General features: G+C 38.1%; 1 protein-coding gene across 1 annotated transcript in view; it reads right to left on the minus strand.

Moving 5' to 3' along the window:
- The window catches only part of LOC122135322 (myosin-IIIa-like), an 84,581-nt gene that overhangs the window by 6,206 nt on the left and 54,127 nt on the right, over positions 1-24,248 (minus strand). Inside the window, exons 17-33 of the mRNA XM_042714106.1 lie at positions 23,275-23,401; positions 21,732-21,942; positions 21,323-21,470; positions 15,603-15,756; positions 14,939-15,027; positions 14,245-14,374; positions 11,972-12,057; positions 7,517-7,558; positions 5,555-5,626; positions 5,296-5,376; positions 4,997-5,202; positions 4,536-4,647; positions 4,298-4,460; positions 4,143-4,220; positions 3,919-4,042; positions 808-1,894; positions 204-348 (exon numbers count right to left, since the gene is read on the minus strand). Of these exons, the coding sequence (XP_042570040.1) occupies positions 204-348; positions 808-1,894; positions 3,919-4,042; positions 4,143-4,220; positions 4,298-4,460; positions 4,536-4,647; positions 4,997-5,202; positions 5,296-5,376; positions 5,555-5,626; positions 7,517-7,558; positions 11,972-12,057; positions 14,245-14,374; positions 14,939-15,027; positions 15,603-15,756; positions 21,323-21,470; positions 21,732-21,942; positions 23,275-23,401 (3,055 nt within the window). The remainder of the gene's footprint in view (positions 1-203; positions 349-807; positions 1,895-3,918; positions 4,043-4,142; positions 4,221-4,297; positions 4,461-4,535; positions 4,648-4,996; positions 5,203-5,295; positions 5,377-5,554; positions 5,627-7,516; positions 7,559-11,971; positions 12,058-14,244; positions 14,375-14,938; positions 15,028-15,602; positions 15,757-21,322; positions 21,471-21,731; positions 21,943-23,274; positions 23,402-24,248) is intronic.

Genomic DNA, 24,248 nt, shown 5'->3' on the forward strand with positions numbered 1-24,248 from the left:
CCCCAAAAGTAATTTAACATATCGCAACAAAAATCAAATGAACAGCAGATCTGCTCAGCTGGGGGAAATTTTATGATGACACATCTTGTTGAGCCTAATTTGCATGCTGTGGCACCAGACGTCCAATTTTTGATAAGACCAGTCACTGTCAGAGGAAAGGAAACTTCAGATATGAATGGACATAATTCATGAAGGACATTTACCTGGTGGCTGGTAACTGCCCGTGTAGCCATTCATAGGTTTTCCTTTCACAAACATTCCATTTTCACTGGGGTTTAGCTGATGGGCAAGGATGATTTCATTTAACTTCTTCTGCAGTGATAAGTAATCTTCAGAGGCACTGGTTACCTGAGCAGGTCACAAAGAATGTCATTGCCAACTGAATGTAAAAGCCTCAAAATTAACAAGGCAAAGAGTGTATATCTCAAATCATGTCTCATATTATGATGCTTCTCTTTGACAGATTAGTCCATTGAAAAATAAAAGGTCATCATTTAGACTTCTACATACTGTATCTATCCATAGAAATTCTTTATCTACCAAACTCAAAAGGGCAGAATTTGGCAGAATGTTCATGCTGCTCTTTTCCATACAATGAAAATTACAAAAACATCCAAACAATACAACTCTTTTTCATTTTTGGAGACTCAAAATTTCATCTTTTATGTTCCACAGAAGAAATACAGGTTTGGATTGATAATCCAGGTGATTAAATGATGACTTGATTTGTAATTTGTGGGTAAACCTACACACACACACACACACACACACACACACACACACACACACACACACAAAAGGAATCACCTGTTTAAAGAGAGACTCCACTTCCTCATCCTGTTTTTGTGATGTAGCTTTCAGGTTCTTTCTGTCTTTGTAACCTCTAAAATTGCTCTGGATTTTAATGGCTGCCTGCTCCTCATCATACTGGCCGTCCTTAGCCTGAGTGTCCTCCTCTTCTTCTACCCCCTTCCCTTTTCCTATGGCTCCTTCTCTCTCTGCTCTCAATCGCTTTCTCTCCTGGTGGCCTCTGAAATTGCTCTGTAAAACAGTTGCAGCATGTTCTTCATCTGCCCCTGGAGACTGACTGAAATCTAGTTCTTGGTCTGGCTCGAATTCTAATGGAGGTGGTGGAAGTTCTTCGAGAGAAATGTCTAGTTCTGAAGTGTCTAGATTAGCAATTTCTTCATTTGTCTTTTTCTTGGGGATTTTGCCTTCCTCCTGGAGTCTTTTACGCTCTTTGTGGCCACGGAAGTTGCTCTGAAGAACCACAGCAGCTTTGGCTTCTTCATCTTCTCCTGGTGGTTGAGCTGGAGTCTCATCTTCCTGTTCCATGTCCTCAGTAAATTCCATCAGTTCTTCTGGAGGTGGTGGATCTGGAATAGGAAGCTCCTCATCAACTGGAGGACTCATTGTCTCCTTCTTCCCTCTAACTGGGATCTTCCCCTCCTCTTGGAGTCTTTTACGTTCTTTATGACCTCTGAAGTTGCTCTGTATAACAGTGGCTGCCTTGGTTTCCTGTTCATTGTTCTCATCTCCTCCACTTTCAGCCTCTTCCTCAGCCTCATTCCCTTCTTTCTCCAAATTCTCCTGTACTTCCTCTTGTATAGCATCCAAATTTTCTTCCGAAGTGACTTCTTCAGGGGTGGATGAGGAAATGGCCAGCTCATCCCCGGTCAAGGTCTTATTCCGTTCACGACGCTCCTTGTATTTCTTCCTTTCCCTATAACCTCGGTAGTTGCTCTGGAGGACCACAGCGGCCTTTTCATCAGCATCATCCATTACTGCTTCATCTCCTTCCTTGGGAGGTTCCTCTGAAACTGGACCATCTGCTTCTGATTGGGCCTCTGCCACTTCTTCTGTCTTCTCAGCGTTTTCCTTCTGCATGGCTTCCCTGTGTAAAATAAATCAGTTTATACCACCATAGCACTGTTAAATTCTTGATTCTACCTTGCTCTGACTGGTCAATTGCAGCATTAAGCAGTCTAAGATTTCAGTATATTTATCCATCCATCTTCCAAACCACCCAAATATAGGGTTGCTGGGATGCTGGAGACCATCCCAGGGAAGCACCCTGGATGGGAGGCTAGTCCACTACATGCAGACAGATAGACCTTCACACCTATGGACAATTTATGTCACCAATTCACTTATCCCATATGTATTGCATGGATTGTCAGGGAAACCAGAGCATCCACAGGATGCGGGGCAGAACATGCAAGCTACACTAACTCAGCCAGGACTTAAACCAATGACTTTCATGACCCTTCGATGTTGTTCATGCCAATATCCCAGTGTTACTGGTGCCTCTTGTATCACTTCACACCTTCTCCCTTTTCATACCAACACAAGTTGGAATAGCTGTTGTATGTGACACTATCTTGCAAATTTGGTAAAATTGCTTTGCAGGACTTCAGTGTTAATGTTATCGGCCCGGTTCCCCAAAACGTTCTTATCACTAAGTAGTTCTTAATCTATTCCTTAACCTCTCTCTTAATGTTATGGCACGATTCCCAACATGTTCGTACGCTAAATATATCTTCTGTAAATCACACTTTCGTAAGGTTGATCTGCACCATTCGTAAGCTCTCTCTTAGCGTTTTTTGAGCTCAAGACGCTAGTTGCCGCCACTGTAGCAGTCTTTAGAATTCAGCGCAGCACAGTACAAGTCAAACTATGGTATATTGGCAATGTTGTGGCTCATAAATGATTTTATGTTATGGACATTTTAAGACTTATAATAAAATATGTTCACAATGGATACAAGCCTATTTATGAAGTTGACTTTATTTGGTATCAGAACTAATATGTTGGTAATTAGCCTAGGCTATTTCGTAATGTCATTAAAGCGTTTAAATTGGCAATCGCTTTTGATAATTAAAATCTGGCAAACAATTTAGCTTTAAATGGCTAAGATCTATAAATGGGTAAGCATGGTGGTGTCCAGTAAGCGACCAACTATGGCAGGGATCCAACGTGTCCTTGTATTGAATCAAAGACGGCGCCGGCCACGGAGCCGTTTAGTCCATGTCAATTTTTTATTCTGCAAAACTTAAGCCCTTTTGACATTTTGCCTGATGTGGCTAAGGTTTTTTGCTACAGGGAGCTTCATCGAGGTCGTCCACACTGTCACCAACGCCCTTTTGCGCCATGCCAGGGATTACATCCAGGGAATTCTGATTGTAAAGTACCTTACCATTAATATAAAAGTGTATTACATAATTTTTAGAAGTCATTAAATCCATGTCAAGAAGCGGCACAAGTGGCACAACGGGATAAGGAGGGTGGATGATTAGCGAGGGATACCCGGTTCGTCTACCCGTCACAACATATCGTGTGAACATATATTACTGACAATTTGATAATTTAATTAATAGTCTATATTTTACGGATAACTTAAACTATGTTAAAATAAATGTTACTGGAATAATTTGAGGAATTTTTCATTTGCATAGAACGTGTTGTCTTTCTTAACGCCGTAATGCACCTTAGCGTCAAGTGGAAAATCGATTCCTGAGCAATCGATGCCAACTAATTCAGCACCTTCACTTGGGACAGCGCCTTTGTAACATCGAACGTAAGAGGCAGCGTGTTAAGAAGCTTCCTAAGGGACACTTCGTGGAACACACTTAGGAACATAAACAACTTTGGTAAGATATATCTTTCGAGTCTTCTTAGCACGCTAAGAGTGAGCGTTATCGGGGAACCGGGCCATGGTCAGCATATACTTTTGTTAGAAAGCTAGATTTACACTAAGAAAATAAAGACAACTCTTGGCAGAAGAAGGAATCAGTAGGACAAAGAGCTTGATCAGAGAGAATTTAACTGATGGACCTTTGATTGAAAATGATGGATTTTATGTCTTAGCTAATCTACAAGTAAGAGGATAAAATCATCTAGAAGAAGAACAGGACTTACTTTTTCCTCTTGAAGCTTTTCCTCTCTTTGTGTCCCCTGTAATGGGCCTGGATTTTTGCAGCAGCTTTGTTCTTCTCATCTAGTAACTCCTTGTATTTCTGCCTTGCCAGATATCCTCTGCACACTGTATGAAGAGGCCATGATTTAGTGTAAGTCTTTGCCTTCTAAACTCACTTGCAGTGTCTTCAATACTTTTATGATATATATATATGTTTTTGTCTTACCCGCTTGAAATTGTGTGATAACAGCTGCCTTGCTTTTGTCATCAGCCACTCTTTTCCTAACTTTGTGTCCTCTGTATGCTAGAAGAAAGAAGATTTTAGAGCTGGTTCAGCAGAGTATTCAGCATTTTAACATCTAGTCAACAACATGAGCTTACCTGACTGCAACACCACAGCACTTTGTTCTCTCTTGTCAAGCATCAAACGGTATCGTCTGAATGCCAGCCAGCCTCGTACATATGCTTGGACTAGAACAATCCGGTCTGTGGTCTGCCTCACCATCAGATTCAGTTGCTCTGCATGATAGTACTTAAGAAAGACCTGAACACAAAACCATCAGACTTATGAAATTTGTTGAACAACAACAGCGGTTATTAACGCCTTTCATTCACAAACCTTTGTTTTGCCCAGAACCCAGTTCTCTAGTTTGACCTTCTCCAAAATAACAGCACATGTCTCTGGATTCATTGGTGGCTCTTCATTGGCTCTAAATGCTAGTATAGAGTACCTGAAATAGACCAATGGTTAGTAAAAGGCAGCACTGAACATAACAACTGAGAAATTATAGACTGAGGAGGCAATCTCTTTTCCACCAGCAATGTGCTAGTGCTGGTATTGGAAGTGGTGGTCCATTCTATGCATTTCCCCAGACAAACATGTGGTTTTTGCCAGTTTTTGCCAGTTGTTATGTAGACACATAACATCATTGTTCATTTCTCAAATCATTTGAAAAAATAGGCCAGTTATAAGACAGGTGCCTTGGCAGAGTATTGGCTCCAGCACTAAAATAAAGACCATTTAGGTGGAAAAGGGGTTCATGCACAAGAATTTACAGTAATACATAGTTTCTGTCCAACCTCTCAATGAAGTTATTGAAGAGAATCCGATGAGAGTAGCCTTGTCTGCGTATCTTAGCTGTCTCTAGAATACCAGTGTAGCGCAGCTGAATCAAAACCTTCTCCCTGTCGAACTTGTGGGCTTGACGATCATTGTTAGGTTTTATGCAACGTACAAAGTGAGGCTGGCCTGCCACCATCTTTGATAACAGATCCATTAGAGAATACTGCAAAGTATAGTTGAAAAAAAAAGCAAGACTGTGAACATGAGTGATGGTTTTTATTGGTTCTTTTCATTATTACGTCTTCAAAAGACTTACTCTGAAGTAAGAGGCTACAGTTTGAGTCTTCATGTTGGTGGTCTCTCTGGGATGATGTGTGGTGTCTCCTGTGCTCTCCGCCTTTGCAAATACAAAAAATTCAGCATGCTGAAAACTTGTGGTCATTAAAATTTACAGAAGGGATATTGGGGTCTTTTTTATAAACATAAAATTGACTGTTTATAATAAATTTATGCATGTTGCCTCTTGAAGAAAAGTTTTATGACAAAGCCAAAGGTCAGGGTAAACACACAATCACCGTTTGTACAGTGTCAACTGGCAAGGCAAGGATTGTTTTGTCATGGGTGGGAGTTAATTTCCGGGAGGAAGACTGAAAAAGAAATGCATAAAGATTGTGATAAGACAGTCAAATTTGATTAAGTCTATTTATTTATAATTTAATTTTAATATTTAATAATATAGATGAAATTAACTGCAGGATTCATTAGAAAAGCAACCTAACAAGCATTAATTTATGTGGAACTTTTACCAGTCATCAATAGGGCCAAATTCCTTCTTTAAAACAGCCATGAATATTTCACCAGGTTATATTATCAAGGTGTTTCAACATTGAACACAAAGCAGAATCACACACTGACACAGGTGCTTTTATTTTATGTGGACTAAAATGGATGCAATCTTTCATGTGAAATTTTCTAAAGACAGCATGGTTAAATATGCAAATGAATGGTAATGTATGCAGGTCTTCATCAAAGACATAATTTCAATATGATGAAAACCCTCATTCATTTCAGAGTGCAAACTGAATGTGAGCTCTAAGTAGCTTATGTGTTCTCTTAATAATTCCATTAGTGATAATGAACTAAATGCAAAAAAAAAAAAAAAAAAAAAAAATGCAACTGCACACACACACACACAAACACACACACACACACACACACACACACACACACACACACACACACACACACACACACACACACACACACACACACACACACACAAAGGCAGTTCTCCTTAATTCCACAGGGACACTCAATTCTAATGTGTACCACATTAACTAACCAAGCTGTAAATCAGTCAATCTACACAAGCATTAGCCATTAGACAGCTGGTAAGGTCACAAGAGAAGATAGTCTTTCATTCTCACAAACATGGGTCATTTTCAGGAAATGGTGCCATGCGTGTCTCTCCATGATTACTGATGCAATTAACAGACCTTTGTTGCATTATTTGATAGATCAAACTGACTGAACTAAACTAAATTTTACTTGATAATTGTTTGATTTTCATAAAATAAGTCATTAAAATATGTTTTAAAATATGCATATTTGGGTCTGCTGACATAAGCCAAATAACTTTCTTTTTGAGCACACTGTGAATTTGTCTTTTAGCATTTATCATTATTTCATTGTTTATTGACCTAATCAAACACAACATTTCAATATCAATATCTTTTACAGAATCACCCATAATGGTTTAATTTCTCTCATTTTTGCTATCAGTAATGTACATGAGGTGTTTTGTGTTACACTTTCTGTTATTTAGTTACTGTTTATTGCATTACTTTAATGTCATGTGTGTTACCCTGATGGTGCTTTGTCTTTGTGCACAGGTAGAAAAAGATATTTAAAGTAACAGTAGCAAGTTACCACATTTTGCAGCTTGTGCACCCTTTATATAATACAGGTGTACCACCTAAATAACTACAAAGATTATCAGTACATTTGAAGATAGAAAGCAGAATAGTTGAATTGTTGAATAGTTTGATAGTTAGGTAGATTAGTATATTAACATTATATCACTATATTAGATCACAATATATGTTTAAAACTTTTAAAATATACAGACACAGATATGCAATCCTGTTAGAAACATAGTAACCACATTTTGTCCCCTGAATTTCTGGCAACCACAGCTGATATTTTTTACCATATTGGGATAAATAGTTCAATATCTGGAAAGGGGAAAATGTAGACGACAAATCTGAATATCGAAAGTGTGCATCCACCAGTGGTGGTCAGCCAAAATCTTAAGTAGTCTGGTCCTAATACTTTGGGCCTGTGGTAAGAAAAAAAAAACCTTGAAAGTTCAGCGGTAACTCTTTCAAATAAAATGATAAAAAGCACCTTTTTCTGAGAAAGACCCACGTATAGACAGACAGACACTTAAAATGTGAGCACAGTGTTGACTCACTAAAGGTGCCTATCCTCTATGAGCACATCTCTAATGTACAATACAAATACTACAGGATCATTACCTCACTGAATGATACAGTACTGAACAACATAAGACCTTCCAACTTTAGATAGAAGACATTATAGGAAGGAGGAATGGAAAAGTCATTGAGGGGTATGGAGTGTGGAGAGATGGAGAGATAAAACAGAAGTGGAAAGAAAATTAGTTCATTCCAAAAAGTGAAACTACTGACGCTCCTCCTATCAAAGAAAAGAATCACTAACTTATGAATGCCTACATTTATACATCAACACCTAGCAACTTCAGCAACTTCTTGTTGCTCATTTTACATGCACTGAGGTTAGCCAATCATAACAGAAGTCATTTACATTTGGAAGTCATAAATGCACAGTAACATTAACAGAACAATTCATAGCCGTTAAGAGGACAAGGTGATGGAAAAAAAAAAAAAAATGAGTTGGGAGGAAAACGTATATTTCAACTAGGGCTGTCAAATGATTAATCACGATTAATCACATCCAAAATAAAAGTTTTGTTTACATAATATATGTGTGTATACTGTGTATATTTATTATGTATATATAAATACACACACATGCATGTATATATTTAAGAAGAATATATTATGTTTATATATTAAATATATTTATATATAATATAAAATATAAGAATATAAATATATAAATGTGTATACATGTAAATATTTTCTAAATATATAATTTATGTGTGTGTATTTATATATACATAATAAATATACCCTGTACACATACATATATTATGTAAACAAAACTTTTATTTTGGATGTGATTAATCGTGATTAATCATTTGACAGCCCTAATTTCAACGCATTGCATTCTCTTGCAAAAGTACTTTGTTTCCCTGAGAAACTGTTTGCGCCAAGACATTTGCATTCTCTCCTAAAACTATTGCATTCCCTCAAGAAACTTTGCATTTGCTCCAAAACATTTGCAATCTCTTCTAAAACTATTATGTTTCCACAAGGAATTTTGTGCTCGCTCACAAAACATTTGCATTCTGTCGAGAAACTTCACATTCACTCCAAAACATTTGCATTCTCTTCTAAAACTATTGTGTTCCTAAGAGATACAGTATGCTGTTTACTGATTTAACCTCAGTTCCCTGAGATAGGGGAAAGAGCGTTGTGTAGCATGCTATGGGGAAACTCCTGTTTACTCTGAATACTGAAGCCTGATTTGTTCACGTTTGAGTAGCTATTATATACGTCAGCTCTAAGCGCCATTTCATCAGAATCTCTCAACTGATAGCAACAGTCATCGCCTCGCATGCAGCCTTATAGCATGGCAGCTTATGCAACACTCGTTCCCTTATCTCAAGGAACCAAGTCTACCTTAGTAACCAGTAGGGACATCCAAGTTAAAATACCTGGTTAAGGTAGACAGTGAAGACCAGCTGGCAGCCACACATATATCACTAATAGAAACTCTGCTGGATCAAGCCCAGGAGGAGGTCATTCCCCTAGTGGAATTGGCCCTCACTCCAATAGGAATCTGTAAGCCCACTGAGGCTTAAGCCAGGGCAATAGCATCAACTATCCAGTGAGACAGTTTCTTAAGGATTGTGGATAAGTCCCATGTCGGCACAGTATGAGTAAGAGGTGGTTCAATACCCAAACTCCACAAGAATGAGCGTAGAATGAGAGGACACCTTGTCCAGTAGTTCTTTCAGAAAGGTTAACACGGATGACATGTCAGCAGAGGACGGGTCATGATGTGATGCACACTAGTCAGAAAAGACTGACCATTTAAGGGCATAGAGGCATCTTGTGGATGGGACTCTAGCCTCCAGAATGGGGTTAGTCACCCTTACTGGAAGCTGTAAAGACTCCTGTTGAGGGGCCAAATATGAAGCCTGCCAATAGTAGCTGGATCAACTCGGGGAACTGTCTGATGACCTGACCTGTCTGATGACCTGAGGAAGAAGGGCAATCGGCGGGAAGGCATACAAGCGAGAATTGCAGCCATTCATGGGCCAGAGCATTCCGCTCCCTCAAGAAATATGTTGGGCAGTGAGAGGTGTCTTCTGAGGCAAAGAAGTCTACCTCTGCCTGCCTAAAGACAGACCAAATCATTAGACCTCAAGAAAAATGTAGTGTAGTTTGTGTTGGAGCTTTATTGTCCCGGGACAGCATGTCCACTCCCTGGTTCAGTCTGCCCGGTACGTGAACAGCCCTCAGTGAGAGTGGATTGCACTGTGCCCATAGGAGGAGGATCTCTTAGCAGTTGACGAGTAGGCATTGCAGGCATCCTTGCTTACCGTGGTAACAAGATACATAGCAGACACTGGCTGGAAGTCTAAGTGGTGTCTGCAGAATAATGTAGGTTTCATAGACAATTGGACAAGTTTTTGGGGCACACCTGACATGTTGAAAAGAAATCTTATCATTCATCCTTACAGGGGTGGTGCTGCTTTTCTCTCTAGAAATATGGCACATGGTCTTAGGGTTGGTACTTGACTAACTGGGGTCAAGGGCAGAAACCAGACAGACTGGCTAAGCCAACCATCTTCTAGCTGCATCACGTCACAGAAGTCAGTTAATGCTCAGCACATAGAGACTCCTTCACCTAGATATCATACTAAAGACACTATGACTGTTCCCTGAACTAACAAATAGAAAAAAAATCCAAACCAATTTAAGGGTAACAATTTAATTGATGTTCAACAAATAAATAAATAAATAAAAAACAGATATAATGCAGATATACACTCACACCCTAAAGAGAGCAGCTTGGAAAATGGAGTGCAGCTGGAAGAAAACAAAACTAGAGGTATTTTGTATTGCATTGAAGGAAAGTACTTCCTCCTACAGAAAAGCCTTAAAAACTGCTAGATCTGCTTACTTTTCATCTCTTTAAGAAGAAAACAAATAAAACCCCAGGTATTTATTCAGTACAGTGGCTAAATTAACGAAAAATAAAACATCAACAGGCACTAACATTTCCCAGCAGCACAACAGTAATGACTTTTTTAACTTATTTACTTCCAAGATCTACTGTATACTATTAGGGATAAAAATATAACCATGCAGCCATCAGCTACAGTATCACATCAGATGAAGTATCAACTATATGTACTATACTGTAGGTCCTCTGAGGAACAATTCCACTAATTCTCTGCTATAGGAGAGCAAGAATTGTATAAAGTTGTTAAATCTTCTCAACAACATGTATGTTACTGTAGACCCAATACCACCTAAGCTGCTAAAAGAGTTGCTTCCAGAAATCATAGACCCTCTTCTTAATTATTCATTCGTCACTGCCATTAGGATATGGCCCAAAAACCTTAAAACTGGCTGTTATTAAAGTCTCTCATTATAAAAAACACAACTTGATCCTAGGCAATTATGGCACTTTTCCACTGCATGGTACGGCAGGGTACGGCTCGGTACGGTTCACTTTTGGGGCAGTTTTCCACTGTGTACAGTACCTGGTACCTGGTATTTTTTTTAGTACCACCTTGGTTGATGTTCCAAGTGAACCGTACTGTTACCAAAACGTGACATGTAAACTCTGCTGACCACGGATTGGCCGGAGGGAATCGTCGCTACCTGCGTCACTGAACTTGCAACACAAACACAAAATAACCGTTAGATTTCAGAAATCAGAAATAGAAATCAGCACAGCCAGCCAACGATCAGACGCAACTGTTTTGAACCAGCGCACCTTTTTTAACAACCAAAAAGTGTTGTTGTCTGTTGTGGAAGTACAGACTTTCCTCTCATTGATAGCAGAGGAGCGGATCCAGCGAGAGCTTGATGGGGGCGATGCGAAATGAAAAACATTTTTTTAGGAGTCCTGGAAGTAGAGGAGGTGCAACTATACTGACATGTAAATAATCACACCCACTTTAAAGCTAAACTAAACTGCAGTGGAAACACAAAACATGCCGAGCCGTACCATGCGGTACTGAGCTGTGCCGAGCCGAATCGTACCACGCAGTGGAAAAGCGCCATTAGTTGATTACAGACCGATCTGAAATATCCCTTTTCTGTCAAAGATAATAGAAAAGGCAGTATCCTCACAACTATGTTCAGATACCAAAAATAAATAAATAAATAAATAAATAAAATGGTATCTGTGAGGATTTCCAGTCAGGTTTTAAACCATATCATATTGCTGAGACTGCATTACATTGCAACTATTGCCTTTCCCTGAGAAACTTTACATTTACTCACAAAACATTTACATATTGGTTCACCAGATAAACTTTGCGTGCGTTCTCTTGCAAAACAATTGCATTCCCAGAGGAACTTTGCATTCACTCACAAAAACACTGAATATTGTGATTTTTTTTTTACACCTCATATTATTTCCATATGAAGTTTATTAGGAGAATACAATGATTTGTGAACAAACACAAAGGTTTTACAAGCAAATGCAAAAACAATGAAATATAATGTTCTTTTCTCGTTTTTTATCACCATGTCCCCTTTAGGAGCTCTGTAGTACAGAGAGAAGAAGTGGGCAAAACAACGTACCTTGTCAAAGTTAATGGTGCTCTGTGATTGTTGTGTACCCATACGAGCAGAGCTAGCAGCCTTGCCCTTAGTGTGAGCCAGGTTACCTGCAAAAAGAGAGAGGTCAAGGGAAATATCTGCTCTCAATGTGATAACCACACAATTTAGCAATATGTTGTTGATACTTCATTAGATCAGATGTTCTTCAATGATAGTCTACTATTTATTGCAATCAATTTAAGGTTAAGGTCATTTATCGACCATTTAAGGTTAACCATTTCAAGGGCACTGAGATATACAGACTTTATAGGTCAGTGCTGACAGATATATAAGCTTCACAATGGTCAAGTAGCTAACAAAAGCCTAATAAATGAAGCCTAGGTTTGAAATCCCAGCAGACTTCCTGGAAACAATCCCCAGTGAATCTCACTGGACGTAATTGACTGTGTCAGTCAGACGACTTTCATTCATCACATCAGATCACATGGGAGTGAGCACGTTTTCTTTTCTAGAGAGAGTGCTACATGCATTCGCTCTGACCAATATATCAAAATCCCTGCTTAACGTTTAGGACAGGATGGTGTTTGCACTGTCATTTCTATTCTGTGAGATTGTGGTGTGGCATATAATGCAGTGTAATCTAATAGAATGTGACTTTACTGATCATTTTGCTGCTCATGCAATCTATGCTTAGTCAGACAACAGTAATATTGCTTTCACTAGTGGGTCACATAGAGGAGCACTAGTTAGCAGAATATTTCATTTTAAATACAACTTAAGATCTATCAACAGCATATGTGTCATACTGTTAGCATACCCTTAGCAACCCTTGCCCCTTAGTCTAAAGGATAAATGTTTGAGCTTGAAATGACAGTCTATGGCGCATGTTGACTAGAGGGTTTAAAAGCAGTTTTTTTTTTTTTTTTGTTAAAGCACTAAAATAAATTTGTCTATATTAAAACTGTTCTTTGAGCTGTAAAGTTGTAATTTTAAGTGGGACTACTTTTCTATGTAGATGAAATTTAGATAATGTGGCATTTGCTCCATTTAAACAGTTCTTGATAGTTATTGGAATAGATAGATATTGGAAATTGTGTGCTTTCCATGCTTTTCAGACTTTATTCATGACACAGCGCGAGTTTGCAAACATTATTACAGTGTGATGGACATACAATAAAATACCTGAAAATAAATACAGTAACATTCCCTTCACACTTCAGAAACTGTGGGTTTCCACACATACACCTGCACACATCTACGTATCTCCCATATGAGAAGAGTTTCTTTAATGGCGTGAAATAAATAATACATTGAACATCTTTGTCGCTATATAATATTTGTGTTATGTTCGGTAAAGCAGTCATAGCCATGCTTTATTGTGAATAAAACACATCTTTTGACCATTCAGTATCAAGGACTGGAACTAACGTTTTATAAATTACAATACATTATATTAATTATATTACTACTTTTGGGAAGTAAATTTGAAAGCTGTCAACAGCAATATATCATAATTTGAATGATCAATCAGTGTCTTCCAGTTTAAGCAAACTTTGTTATTTTGGAGTTTTGCTATAAGACCTTTGAGTTTCAGTTTGTATTTGACGATAGCTTTTATCAAAAGACATGTTGGTAAATGACACTCAGAGCAACCTTGGAGATAGAGTTCATATCATATTAGTGAGATGGCAGATGCAGAAGCATCATGAGCGCCACACATGTGGATTATTTACAGTAGCCAGATCTGCACCATTCATGTGTGTGTTTGTGTGTGTGTGTGTATAACACTTAAAAAGTTTATTTTCAATATTGTGGATTTATTTTTTCCAGTAAATATCGATGGATATATCACCTATCCTAATCTAGGGGACCTTGTGTTTCAGGCCCCTGTTAGTTTCTTGCTTTGCCAATGAAAAGTCACAATGCAGGACTCTGCTAGCCACAACTAAAGTCGTGGAAACCGGTGGATGTACTCAAAGCAACAAAATGTTCTTCGAAAAGTTTTTTTTTTTTTTTTTTTTTTGGCAGCATAATGGCAAAAATGAGTAATTGATTGAAATAATTACACAATGATTGGGTTGACTGACACATTGTTAGAGGTCACCGTTTAGAAAATCGGGCTAATGAGACACACACACTCAAAGCTTTATAAGTGCATGTCTGGATGAATGTGTGTGGATTTGTGGGTTCCTCAGCAACAAAAAAGAATCTGAACACAAAAGTATAGAAACTGAATCATTTAAACGGTAGACCAACCAAAGGCGTTAAATATTTGTACAGAGTAAAAAGCAAACCTGTTTTAGTGAGAGGGTGAGTAACCAGTTTACGGATCAGTTCATTCTCTGAAGACCTCAGCAAGAGAACAATATCAGCGGGCAGAGCATCTCTGTTCTTAGCCAGAAAACCACTGGCATTATAGATCACCTAACCACATGAGAAACAAGACTCATTTAATATTCTCATTTACATTTAATAGGCTATTATCCTCACAGATGAACTTGACTTAAAGTTGAAAATTCTGTCATCATTCACTCCACATACATAGAATGTATGTTTTAAGAAACATGTTTCTTTTTCTATAAAATGGAAAAAAAATTGCTTGGTTACCAACATTGTTTAAAATACAACATTTTTGAGAAGAAAGAAAAAAGTAAGTCATATAGTATACATTCACAGAACCTTTCCATTGCAGAAAAAAGTTCTTTAGAGTGAAAACAGGTTCTTCAAATTATTAAAAAGTTATTAACACTAATAATAATAATAATAATAATAATAATAATAATAATAATAAATAATTATTTTAAGAACTGTTCAATATAACGTTCTTCGGGGAACCCAAAATGGTTCTTTAATGGCATTGCTGTGAAAACTCAGTTTGGATCCTTTATGTGTGCTTTTTTTCGGTAAACAATACTTTTAATTCTCTTTCATATCTTTGTTTTTGTAGTATGTTTAATGCATAAATAAATATTGAAAAAATATTTCTACCTTGCCTGCGTAGTGATGGATTCCAAAGCCCAGATCAACCCTCTTTGGTCTCCAGAAGTTTTTGGATTTTAAGTTGTCCTCAAATTTCTCTGAATGAACAAATGACAACTGATTGTTAATTGCAATGAATTCATTCACACACCCATCCAGTCACAAGTTCATTAATTTAATAATTAATCTGGTCATCTACTTAGTTTGTACATTTAACCATTCATCATTTATGTCAGTTCATTCATTCATTTGCATATTTGTTTATACATTTGTTCATTCACTAACCCAACCCTCATTAATTAATTTATCCATTCTTGATAACATGAGATACACATGAATGAATTCATCCATCCATTTCATTCAATATAAAGCAATAAGGCTAAGTCATGGAAAAACAGCTAGGCGTCTAGTCTTGGCATGTTGAATTATTCAGCTGCCAGTCGAAAGACTTCATTCAGAGCACCCTCTGGAGAAAGCAGATGAAAACTTAGCATCCCAGTAAATGTTTGATTACAGCCTCCCCCTTGTTCTTGTGGGTCTGAGTGTACATCTGTGTGCATGTTTATGAGAGACAGCATAAGTATCTCTGGTCATAGGACACCAGGTGAACAATACTAAAGCTAAAAGCTCTATGATGTTTCAGGGAGAAGGTCAGATGCTGTGAGGAACTTGCCGACGAGGGTCTGGTCAGTAGCCTGAGGGAAGCGACTCTCCTCATCCAGTAGTGCTAACATGCCCATGGGCTTCTGAAGGAACAGGTCCAGCAGCGGCCTGTTGTCTTCATATTCAATCACTCGAGCATCCACATCTTCATTCAGATACTCATCCTGCAGAGAAACCAAATGATTTGATGAATTTTCATGAGGTTATTGGAATCAAATCTTTCAATGATTTATACACAACCATTCAAAAGTTTGGGCTTATTTATTTATTTATTTATTTTTTAAGAATTAATGCTTTTTATTCAGCAAGGATGCAAATAAAGTCACCAAACGTGTCAGTAAAAACTTTTTTTTTTCTTGGAACTTTCTATTCATCAAATAATCCTACAATAAATAAACAAACAAATAAAATAATAAGAAGAAATGCTTCTTAAGCAGCAAATCAGCACATTAGATTAATTTCCGAAGGATCGTGTGGGACTGAAGACTGGAGCAATGATGCTGAAAATTCAGCTGTGCCATCAGGAATACATTATATCTTAAAATATATTAAAATAGAATACAGTCATTTTGAATTGTAACAATATTTCAATCTGTGACCTTCACGCTTTATGCTGCTATTGTTTTGCATCTGAATTTCTCCTTGGGGAAAGTAATTCTATTCATCTATCCACAAATATTTGTAAGCTCCCCAAAACACTGCTGACTTCTGCTAGCTGATGCCTGGAGCTCTGTAACCTCCTAAATCTGAGCACAGTGTGTCAGACATTTCCTGCTGCTACACAATGACTTCCTTTGAGCAGAGCACTCAACCCAAAGCACAAATGTCATTCCTGTCTTGTCTCTAGACTCTAGATGTTGAAAAAATTACAATACACACATGGACATAAATTATTCACTGGTGAAATGTATCAACACACATACAGAAGCTTGTCCGAGAAATCTAATCTCTGGTGTAGATTTGAGCTTTTAGCCGTGGGTAAGGTCATCCTGTGAACAGGGAACAACCTCATTTTTAGGGACAGTAGGACTGCTGCTGACATACAAGCCTCAGGGATGCAAAAAACAATAGATTTGAAGTAACACGGGCACACAAAAATAAATAAATAAATAAATAAATCAAAGAAAACACACTCTTCAATGTTTACTTCAGGCTACGTACTACGTAGAAATAATAATATGGAGAACACAAATCAACAAATAGGTTATGAATTAATTTTACAGGTAAAGTTCACAAAGCAATGTCTGGGTCAAATTCCAGTCCAGAATTATTATTATTATTATTATTATTATTATTATTATTATTATTATTATTATTATGAAGAAGAAGAAGAAGAAGAAGAAGAAGAAGAAGAAGAAGAAGAAGAAGAAGAAGAAGAAAAATTGTATTCTCATTAGTGTAATAAAAATCTAAATCTCATTACTATGTATATTATTTAAGAATGTTTCCAACAGTCTTTAATCCAACACACAGGCAATCCAACAAACAGGTAATTCATCACACAGGCAGCATAAACACAGACGAGACAAGTCAGGACAAACTAAAACTGAACACAAATTAACTTAAATACACATATGAAACAAGGATAATTAACTACACATACCTGAACAGAATGACACAATTAACACAATGTAGGGGAATGCTGCAAGAGGAAATCAAAGTCCAAACTGAATGACATGTGACAGATCGCTCCCACTCCTGGAAGGCGCGACCTTGCACCATAGAAAGTGGATGATGAGGAGATGGTGAAGGGATAGCAAAGGGTGGTGATGATGGTGGTAAGAGCCAGTGAGGAACCTTGAGCAGGGGCGTGATGGCAGATTCCCAGGCCACAGCCAGGACTGCACTTCATGGCTGCTTCGACAGAGGGAGGGGCCAAGGTGTGATAGGAACACACACCACCATGGGGACGATTGGTGGTGGAGACGGCGATGGAGCCCACTATGCAGACAAAGAACCGAGGAGATGGAGCGATGCCAAGGATCCAGGTGGCCACGACGGAGCTGTAGCGCCGATCGCCCGAGATGTAGGTGGGGATTCGAAGGCCAAAGGGTGAGCTGGAGTGACTGAGGAAAGAGGCGAAGCCTAAGGGAGGGCAGAGCTGGCCGTGTGGGGTTTGGTAGGGCAGAGGGTGAGGTGGAGTGGCTTGGGAGTGAGCAGCGAAAGCGTGGTGAATTCTGACACAGATGGAGCTGACTGACCTAGAGAATCTGGTGAGGCCAAATGGCCGATGGTCCACTCCGGAATCGAGGGTGGGAGGAGCGCAGGAGTCAGGATGGCCAGACGAGGTACAGTGGAGCCATCCGAGGCCGGAGGCAGAGCCATGGGCTCCTCAGGTCCAAGAGATGAAGAGACACGGCAGGCCCGAGATGGAGACCCACCACTGAGAGGAGGTAACATAGAGGGACTGACGGGGCATAAAGATGACTGGACAGCAGAAGTGGCTGAGTAGAATTAAGATGTGTAGAATTTAGAAATGCACAAACGTATAAATAATAATGTATTTTATTGAAGCTTGTTGGGGAGGTGGTGGGGGGGGGATGGTGTGGTGGAAAGAATCAAACAGATGAATAGATTTAGGCAGGCTTAGGGGAAGCAAAGTTTCTACCTCTTCAAACTGAAAAACAGTGTCCAAGTCCAACAAACAGCCACTCTCTGTGGCGGGATGGTGGGTGGCATTCACTTCCTTTCCCTCATACTACACGAGAGCTCCCATGGTGATGGATGTGACAGCCGGCTCACACAACTGGTCAGATGCGGCTAGCTCAGGTTCCATGGTGATGTCCTGCTCGATTGCTTCTCTTGGCGTGAGTCAAACGTCGCGGCGGAGACGGGCTCTTGGTTTGCGGTTGTCTCTTCCTGTCGTTCCTCGCAGCGACAGGGTTTCTGGCTGGGTGCTGAGCTAGGAGTTGGGCTGGTGTCATCGTCAGCTGGTCCGACAGTCAGAGATGATCCAGAAGATACCAGCTCCCACTCCACGTAGTGAGTGAAGATCCCTCGAGGTCCCTCCCCAGACAATTGCTTCTTGGTGGTGGTGTTCAGTTCTGCAAGCAGGAACGTGCACAGGCAGTTGTCCGGGGTCTGATCGGCGAGACCAAGGAATTTCTCAACATGCTCCTCGAGGGAGCGGCTGGACAGTGGCAAAGTGATAAATTGAAGAAAAAAAAAAACACTGACAAACCGAAATATCAACCAGGTAGGCACACAGGCAATCCAAAAAACTGGTAATCCTTCACAAAGGCAACATAAACGCAGCTGAGACAAGACAAACTAAAACTGAACAGAAAAAGGAACTTAAATACACAGACCAAACAAGGATACACCGGGGAAGATATTTATTTGATCCCCTGCAGATTTTGTAAGTTTGCCCACTTACGAAAAAATTAAGGGTCTGTACTTTTTATGGTATTTTGATAGATAGAGACAGAATACCAACCAAAAAATCCAGAAAAAATATAAAGGTTAGAGATTGATTTGCATTTCAATGAGTGAAATAAGTGTTTGATCCCCAATCAAAACATTTTTGATCCCCAAGCAATTAGTACTTGGTGCAGAAACCCTTGGAAACCCAATCACAGAGGTAAGATGTTTTTAGTAGCTGGTTACCAGGTTTGCACGCATCTCAGGAGGGATTTTGATCCACACCTTACAGATCCTCTCTAAATCCTTAAGGTTTCTTGGCTGTCATTTGGCAACTCAAAATTTCAGCTCCCTATACATATTTTCTATAGGATTTAGGTCTGGAGACTGACTCGGCCACTCCATGACCTTAATGTGTTTCTTCTTGAGACACTCCTTTGTTGCCTTGGCGGTATGTTTTGGGTCATAGTCATGATGGAAGACCCATCCATGACCCATCTTCAGATTTTATATTACATGGCCCTGTCCATTTGCCCCTCAATGCGGTGAAGTGGTCCTGTACCCTTAAAATAAATAAATACAAAAAATAGCCCCAAAGCATAATGTTTCCACCTCTGTGCTTGACCATAGGGATGGTGTTCCTAGGGTCAGAGTCAGCATTACTCTCCCTCCAAACACGGCGATTCGAGTTTATGCCAAGGAGCTCAATTTTGGTCTCATCTGACCACAGCACTCTCTCCCAAGTCTTCTCTGAATCATTTAGATGTTCATTGGCAAACTTTATACGGGCCTGTACATGTGCCATCTTGAGCAGGGGGACCTTGCGGGTGCTGCAGGATTTCTGTCCATTGCGGCAGAGTGTGTTACCAGTGGTTTGTTTGGTGACTGTGGTCCAAACTGTCTTAAGATCATTAACAAGGTCCTCTTGTGTAGTTTTGGGCTGATCCTTCACCTTTCTCATGATCATCCTTACCCCATGAGGCGAGATCTTGCATGAAGCTCCAGACCGAGGCCGATTGATGGCTATTTTGTATTTCTTCCAATTCCGAATAATCGCACCAACAGTTGTCTCCTTTTCACCAAGCTTCTTGCTGATGGTCTTGCAGCCCATTCAAGCCTTGTGCAGATCTACAATCTTGTCTCTGACATCCTTTGACAGCTCTTTGGTCTTGCCCATGGTGGTGGGAGAGGTTGGAATGGAAGATACAGAATGTGTGGACAGCTGACATTAGGAGTAACTTCTTAAAGTGGCAGGACTAATCTGTGTTCCACATGGGCAAATAACCAATCTGTGGGGGCCAAATACTTATTTCACTCGCTGAAATGCAGGACAGCTGACATTAGGAGTAACTTCTTAAAGTGGCATATATATATATATTATATATATATATATATATATATATATATATATATATTTTTTTTTTTTTGGTATTCTTTCTCTATCAATTAAAATAAACCTACCATCAAAATTACAGACCCTTAATTTCTTTGTCAGTGGGCAAACTTACAAAATTAGCAGGGGATCAAATACATATTTCCCCCACTGTAATTAACTACTCACACCTGAACAGATTGACACAATTATCACAATGAAGGGAAATGGTGAAACAGGAAAAGAAAAAAAGTCCAAACTGATTGATATGTGCCCATATTAACAGTTAATGTAATACTGTATTATGCTAATAATAATCATTGGGTATTTATGAATATATATATATAGGGGAAAATATATATATATATAATATGATATATAATATATGCCCATATAATATAAAATAAAATATAAAATTAATTAATTAATCAAAAATAAATAATATTAATAATAATAATAAATAATAATAGCTTGATAAACATTTGTGTACACAAAGTGTGAGTGGTGTTTACCGTTGCAAAGCACTATACTTTTATTATTATTATTATTATTATTATTATTATTATTATTTATTAAAATTATTATATTAATGCCTATAGCAGCCAAATTGCAATGTCCTAGCACCCTCCTTGAACACACTAGCAACTGCCTAGCAAACTGACGCAACCCTTGTTTCAGATGATTTATGAAGGCACTAATGTGGGTTAGTCGGAAACATTTAGAGGCACAAAATCACTTTTCCCCTCAAGGCTACAGTTAGCCCCATCTGTCTGGGGAATTGCCATGCTTGTCTGCGTAAAATGAAAACTGAATATTCAAATCCCCTCCTCTCCATTTCTGACAACACTGTAATACAATAAATGATGAAATGTTACCACCATTTAGATGGAAATAAGGTTGTGCTGAGGAAGAAAAATAAAAATGCTCCCAAAAGGCATAGAACAGCTCCCAAACAATTGCAGATCAGATAGAATGACTTTATCAGAGTCAGGATGTACCTGTTCCCAGGCGAAGATGTGCTGGTTGAAGTAGAACTGGATCTGCTCATTGGCGATGTTGATGCAGAGCTGCTCAAAAGAGTTCCTTTTAAAGTTTTCAAAGCCAAAGATGTCAAGAATACCAATGTTCAGACCTTTGTCTTCCTCCCTGGAGAGAAATTCAAGTACAGAATTAAGAAAAAAATTATATGGGATTTTAAAAATGATAGTCATTCACACATCAACACATTGGACGGAACTATTTCTTTCTAGTTTCTGGTAAGTTAGCATATGTTCTAAAGTTGTATCTCTCTTGGATGGTGGTCTTGAAAGAATTTGATGCATGATGTTCATATTGAGGCTTTTTGATTGCAACACTAAAATACTGTCAAATCTAAACACAGTTTGAGAAGACTCTCTTCTCTCTTACACTGACAGGCTGTCTAGTTTCAGGAGAGAGTTGATGCGGTTGACGATCCAGCTGAACAGGCGTCCGTAGAGGGCTTTGCTCATGGCGTCCCGTACCTCAATGGCCTTCTCCACTGTGTTTGACCTGACGATGGTTTCGCCCCGTGTGACCACACAGTGAGAGGTCAGCGCTTCCTGGAGCTCATCCGCACGGATACACAGCAGTGATGCAGCTGAACATACAAACGCATAGAAACATAACAATGTGCTTATTTAGGTATATATGAATTGCATGCCACTTCTACTGAATACATACAGTATGTACTGCACTGCTCATTTTAAAGTACACTTTAGTATATGCAACAAGTGAGAAAGCTAGTTTTGCTACAATTTCATGAAACTGCAGCGGAATTGCAGAAATAAAATCTATAATAGTATCTCAATTATGCTAAAACATCACAACAAAGTCTTTTCTAAAGTACTGTTAGCTTTAGTATTTAGCCAATTTCGTTACCTTAAAATTAATTTGAAAACCCATTCGCTACTATGGGAAATTAATGTACTATGATTTTGTTTTATTTGTATACTATTTTTGTATTGCTAACACTTTACAGTAATGAACAGTTGTTCATTGTTAGTTCACTATTAAATAACATTGACAAAGATTAATATATACTGTAACAAATGCATTGCTCATTGAGTTTATGAATTGAGTTAATTAATGCATTAAGTAATGGGGCCTTATTGTGTTACCATAGTATTTACTAACATGAATTAGCTTTTATTTTTATATTTCTAGTTTTAATTTTAACTTTTTTGTTTTGTTTTTATCATATTTATTATTTTCTAATAATTCTATATAGTTTTAATTTATTTTTATTACAGTTTTGTTTTAGTCATTTTAATTCTTCAATTTCAACTTTCTGTATTTATTTTATTTAGCTGCCAAGTTTTGGTTTAGGTTTTTCCTCTAATATTTATATTATATTTTATTTTATTTCAGTTACGAAAACAATTTTTAATACTTTTAGTTCACTATAAAAGCACTAAATTCTTACACCGGAATGCTATATAGTATGGTTATACATGACTGGGGCCGCATCCCAATTTACATATGTACACTAATCAGTAATTGTGCATGTCACTAGTTATGGGATAAATTTAGGTTCATACATTTAAAACTGCTATCTCCTGCCTCACAATGCCACATTTATTTTTTTATTTCCTGCAACAGAAATGTCTATGTTGAAAGTATTGCAACCTCTATATTAGCCTAGACACTTTATGAAATCATCACAGTATAATTTCAGGTGCACTAAATCCCTAAAATGGCATACTATTTAATATCAAATAGTATCATGCTGACTGTGTAAAAATAATAAAATAAAATAAAATAAAATAAAATAAAATAAAATAAAATAAAATAAAATAAAATAAAATAAAATAAAATAAAATAAAATAAAATAAAAAACACACAAACACACAACACCCATGATTATATAACTGTGCTCAGGCTCAGATCAAAAAGAGTGAAAGGTCAGCCTCAAACATATAAAAATACTTACCACTCTCTAGTACTGCCATGTTGGAAATGTTGCTTTTGTCCGTCTGATGTTCCGAAGCCACTGATGTGAACTCAACATCACCTGCATTTAGGATCCCAGCTAAGGTACTGTAAACGCTTCCGAGCTCCTAATGAAATTATGACATAAAAATGTCATATCAATGGATAAAAAATGCGTTCAAATGAACATGCCACAGAAGAGACGCCAGCCATTAATTAACATGATTTATTACATCACATCTAATAACATCTATGTTTAAGCATGCCAGCTAAGAAGAATGAAACTGCTTTATATTTCTACAAATGTAGCAAAGCAGTTAATATCTAGTGACACACTGCCACATCTTTCTGTTCCATTGGATTCCCTAAAGAGTACAGTGTTCCGTAATGTCAAAGTCATGTCACTCACAGGCCTGTGATTATTCCTGTCTCCCTCAAGAAATCGAAAACTAAACTGACATTACAGAGACAGAGTAAGTTCTCTAAGAAGATTTAGATGTTGGCCTGGTGGTAGTTTAGTGGTGTAATTCACAACGAGTGACCACTTCTTTAGTGGTTCCATAACTAAAGTTTCTCAGTACATCTTCACATTCTTTTAAAATGAATATTTATTAAGAAAATAATATAGTTTTAAATGTAATGTAAAAATAGTAATGAAAGTGTACTCACTTTAACAACACTTAAGTGGCTTTTTATTTCATTAATTTTATATCATCTGCAAGTACAGGCTTTTGTAAGATTGGAAGTACACTACACATTCAAAAAGAATTTGAGAAATAGTTCACACAAAAATTAAAATCTGCCAAAAGCTTGGCCATTCAAAATGTAGATGAGTTTGTCTCTTCACTGGAACAGATTTGGAGAAATTTAGCATTCCATCACTTGCTCACCAATGGATCCTCTGCAGTGAATGGGTGCCGTCAGAATGAATGCAAACAGCTGATAAAAACATCACAATAATCCACAAGCTTCTGG

Source organism: Cyprinus carpio, chromosome A24 (assembly GCF_018340385.1).
Source record: "Cyprinus carpio isolate SPL01 chromosome A24, ASM1834038v1, whole genome shotgun sequence".
In the NCBI taxonomy this organism is placed as follows: domain Eukaryota; kingdom Metazoa; phylum Chordata; class Actinopteri; order Cypriniformes; family Cyprinidae; genus Cyprinus; species Cyprinus carpio.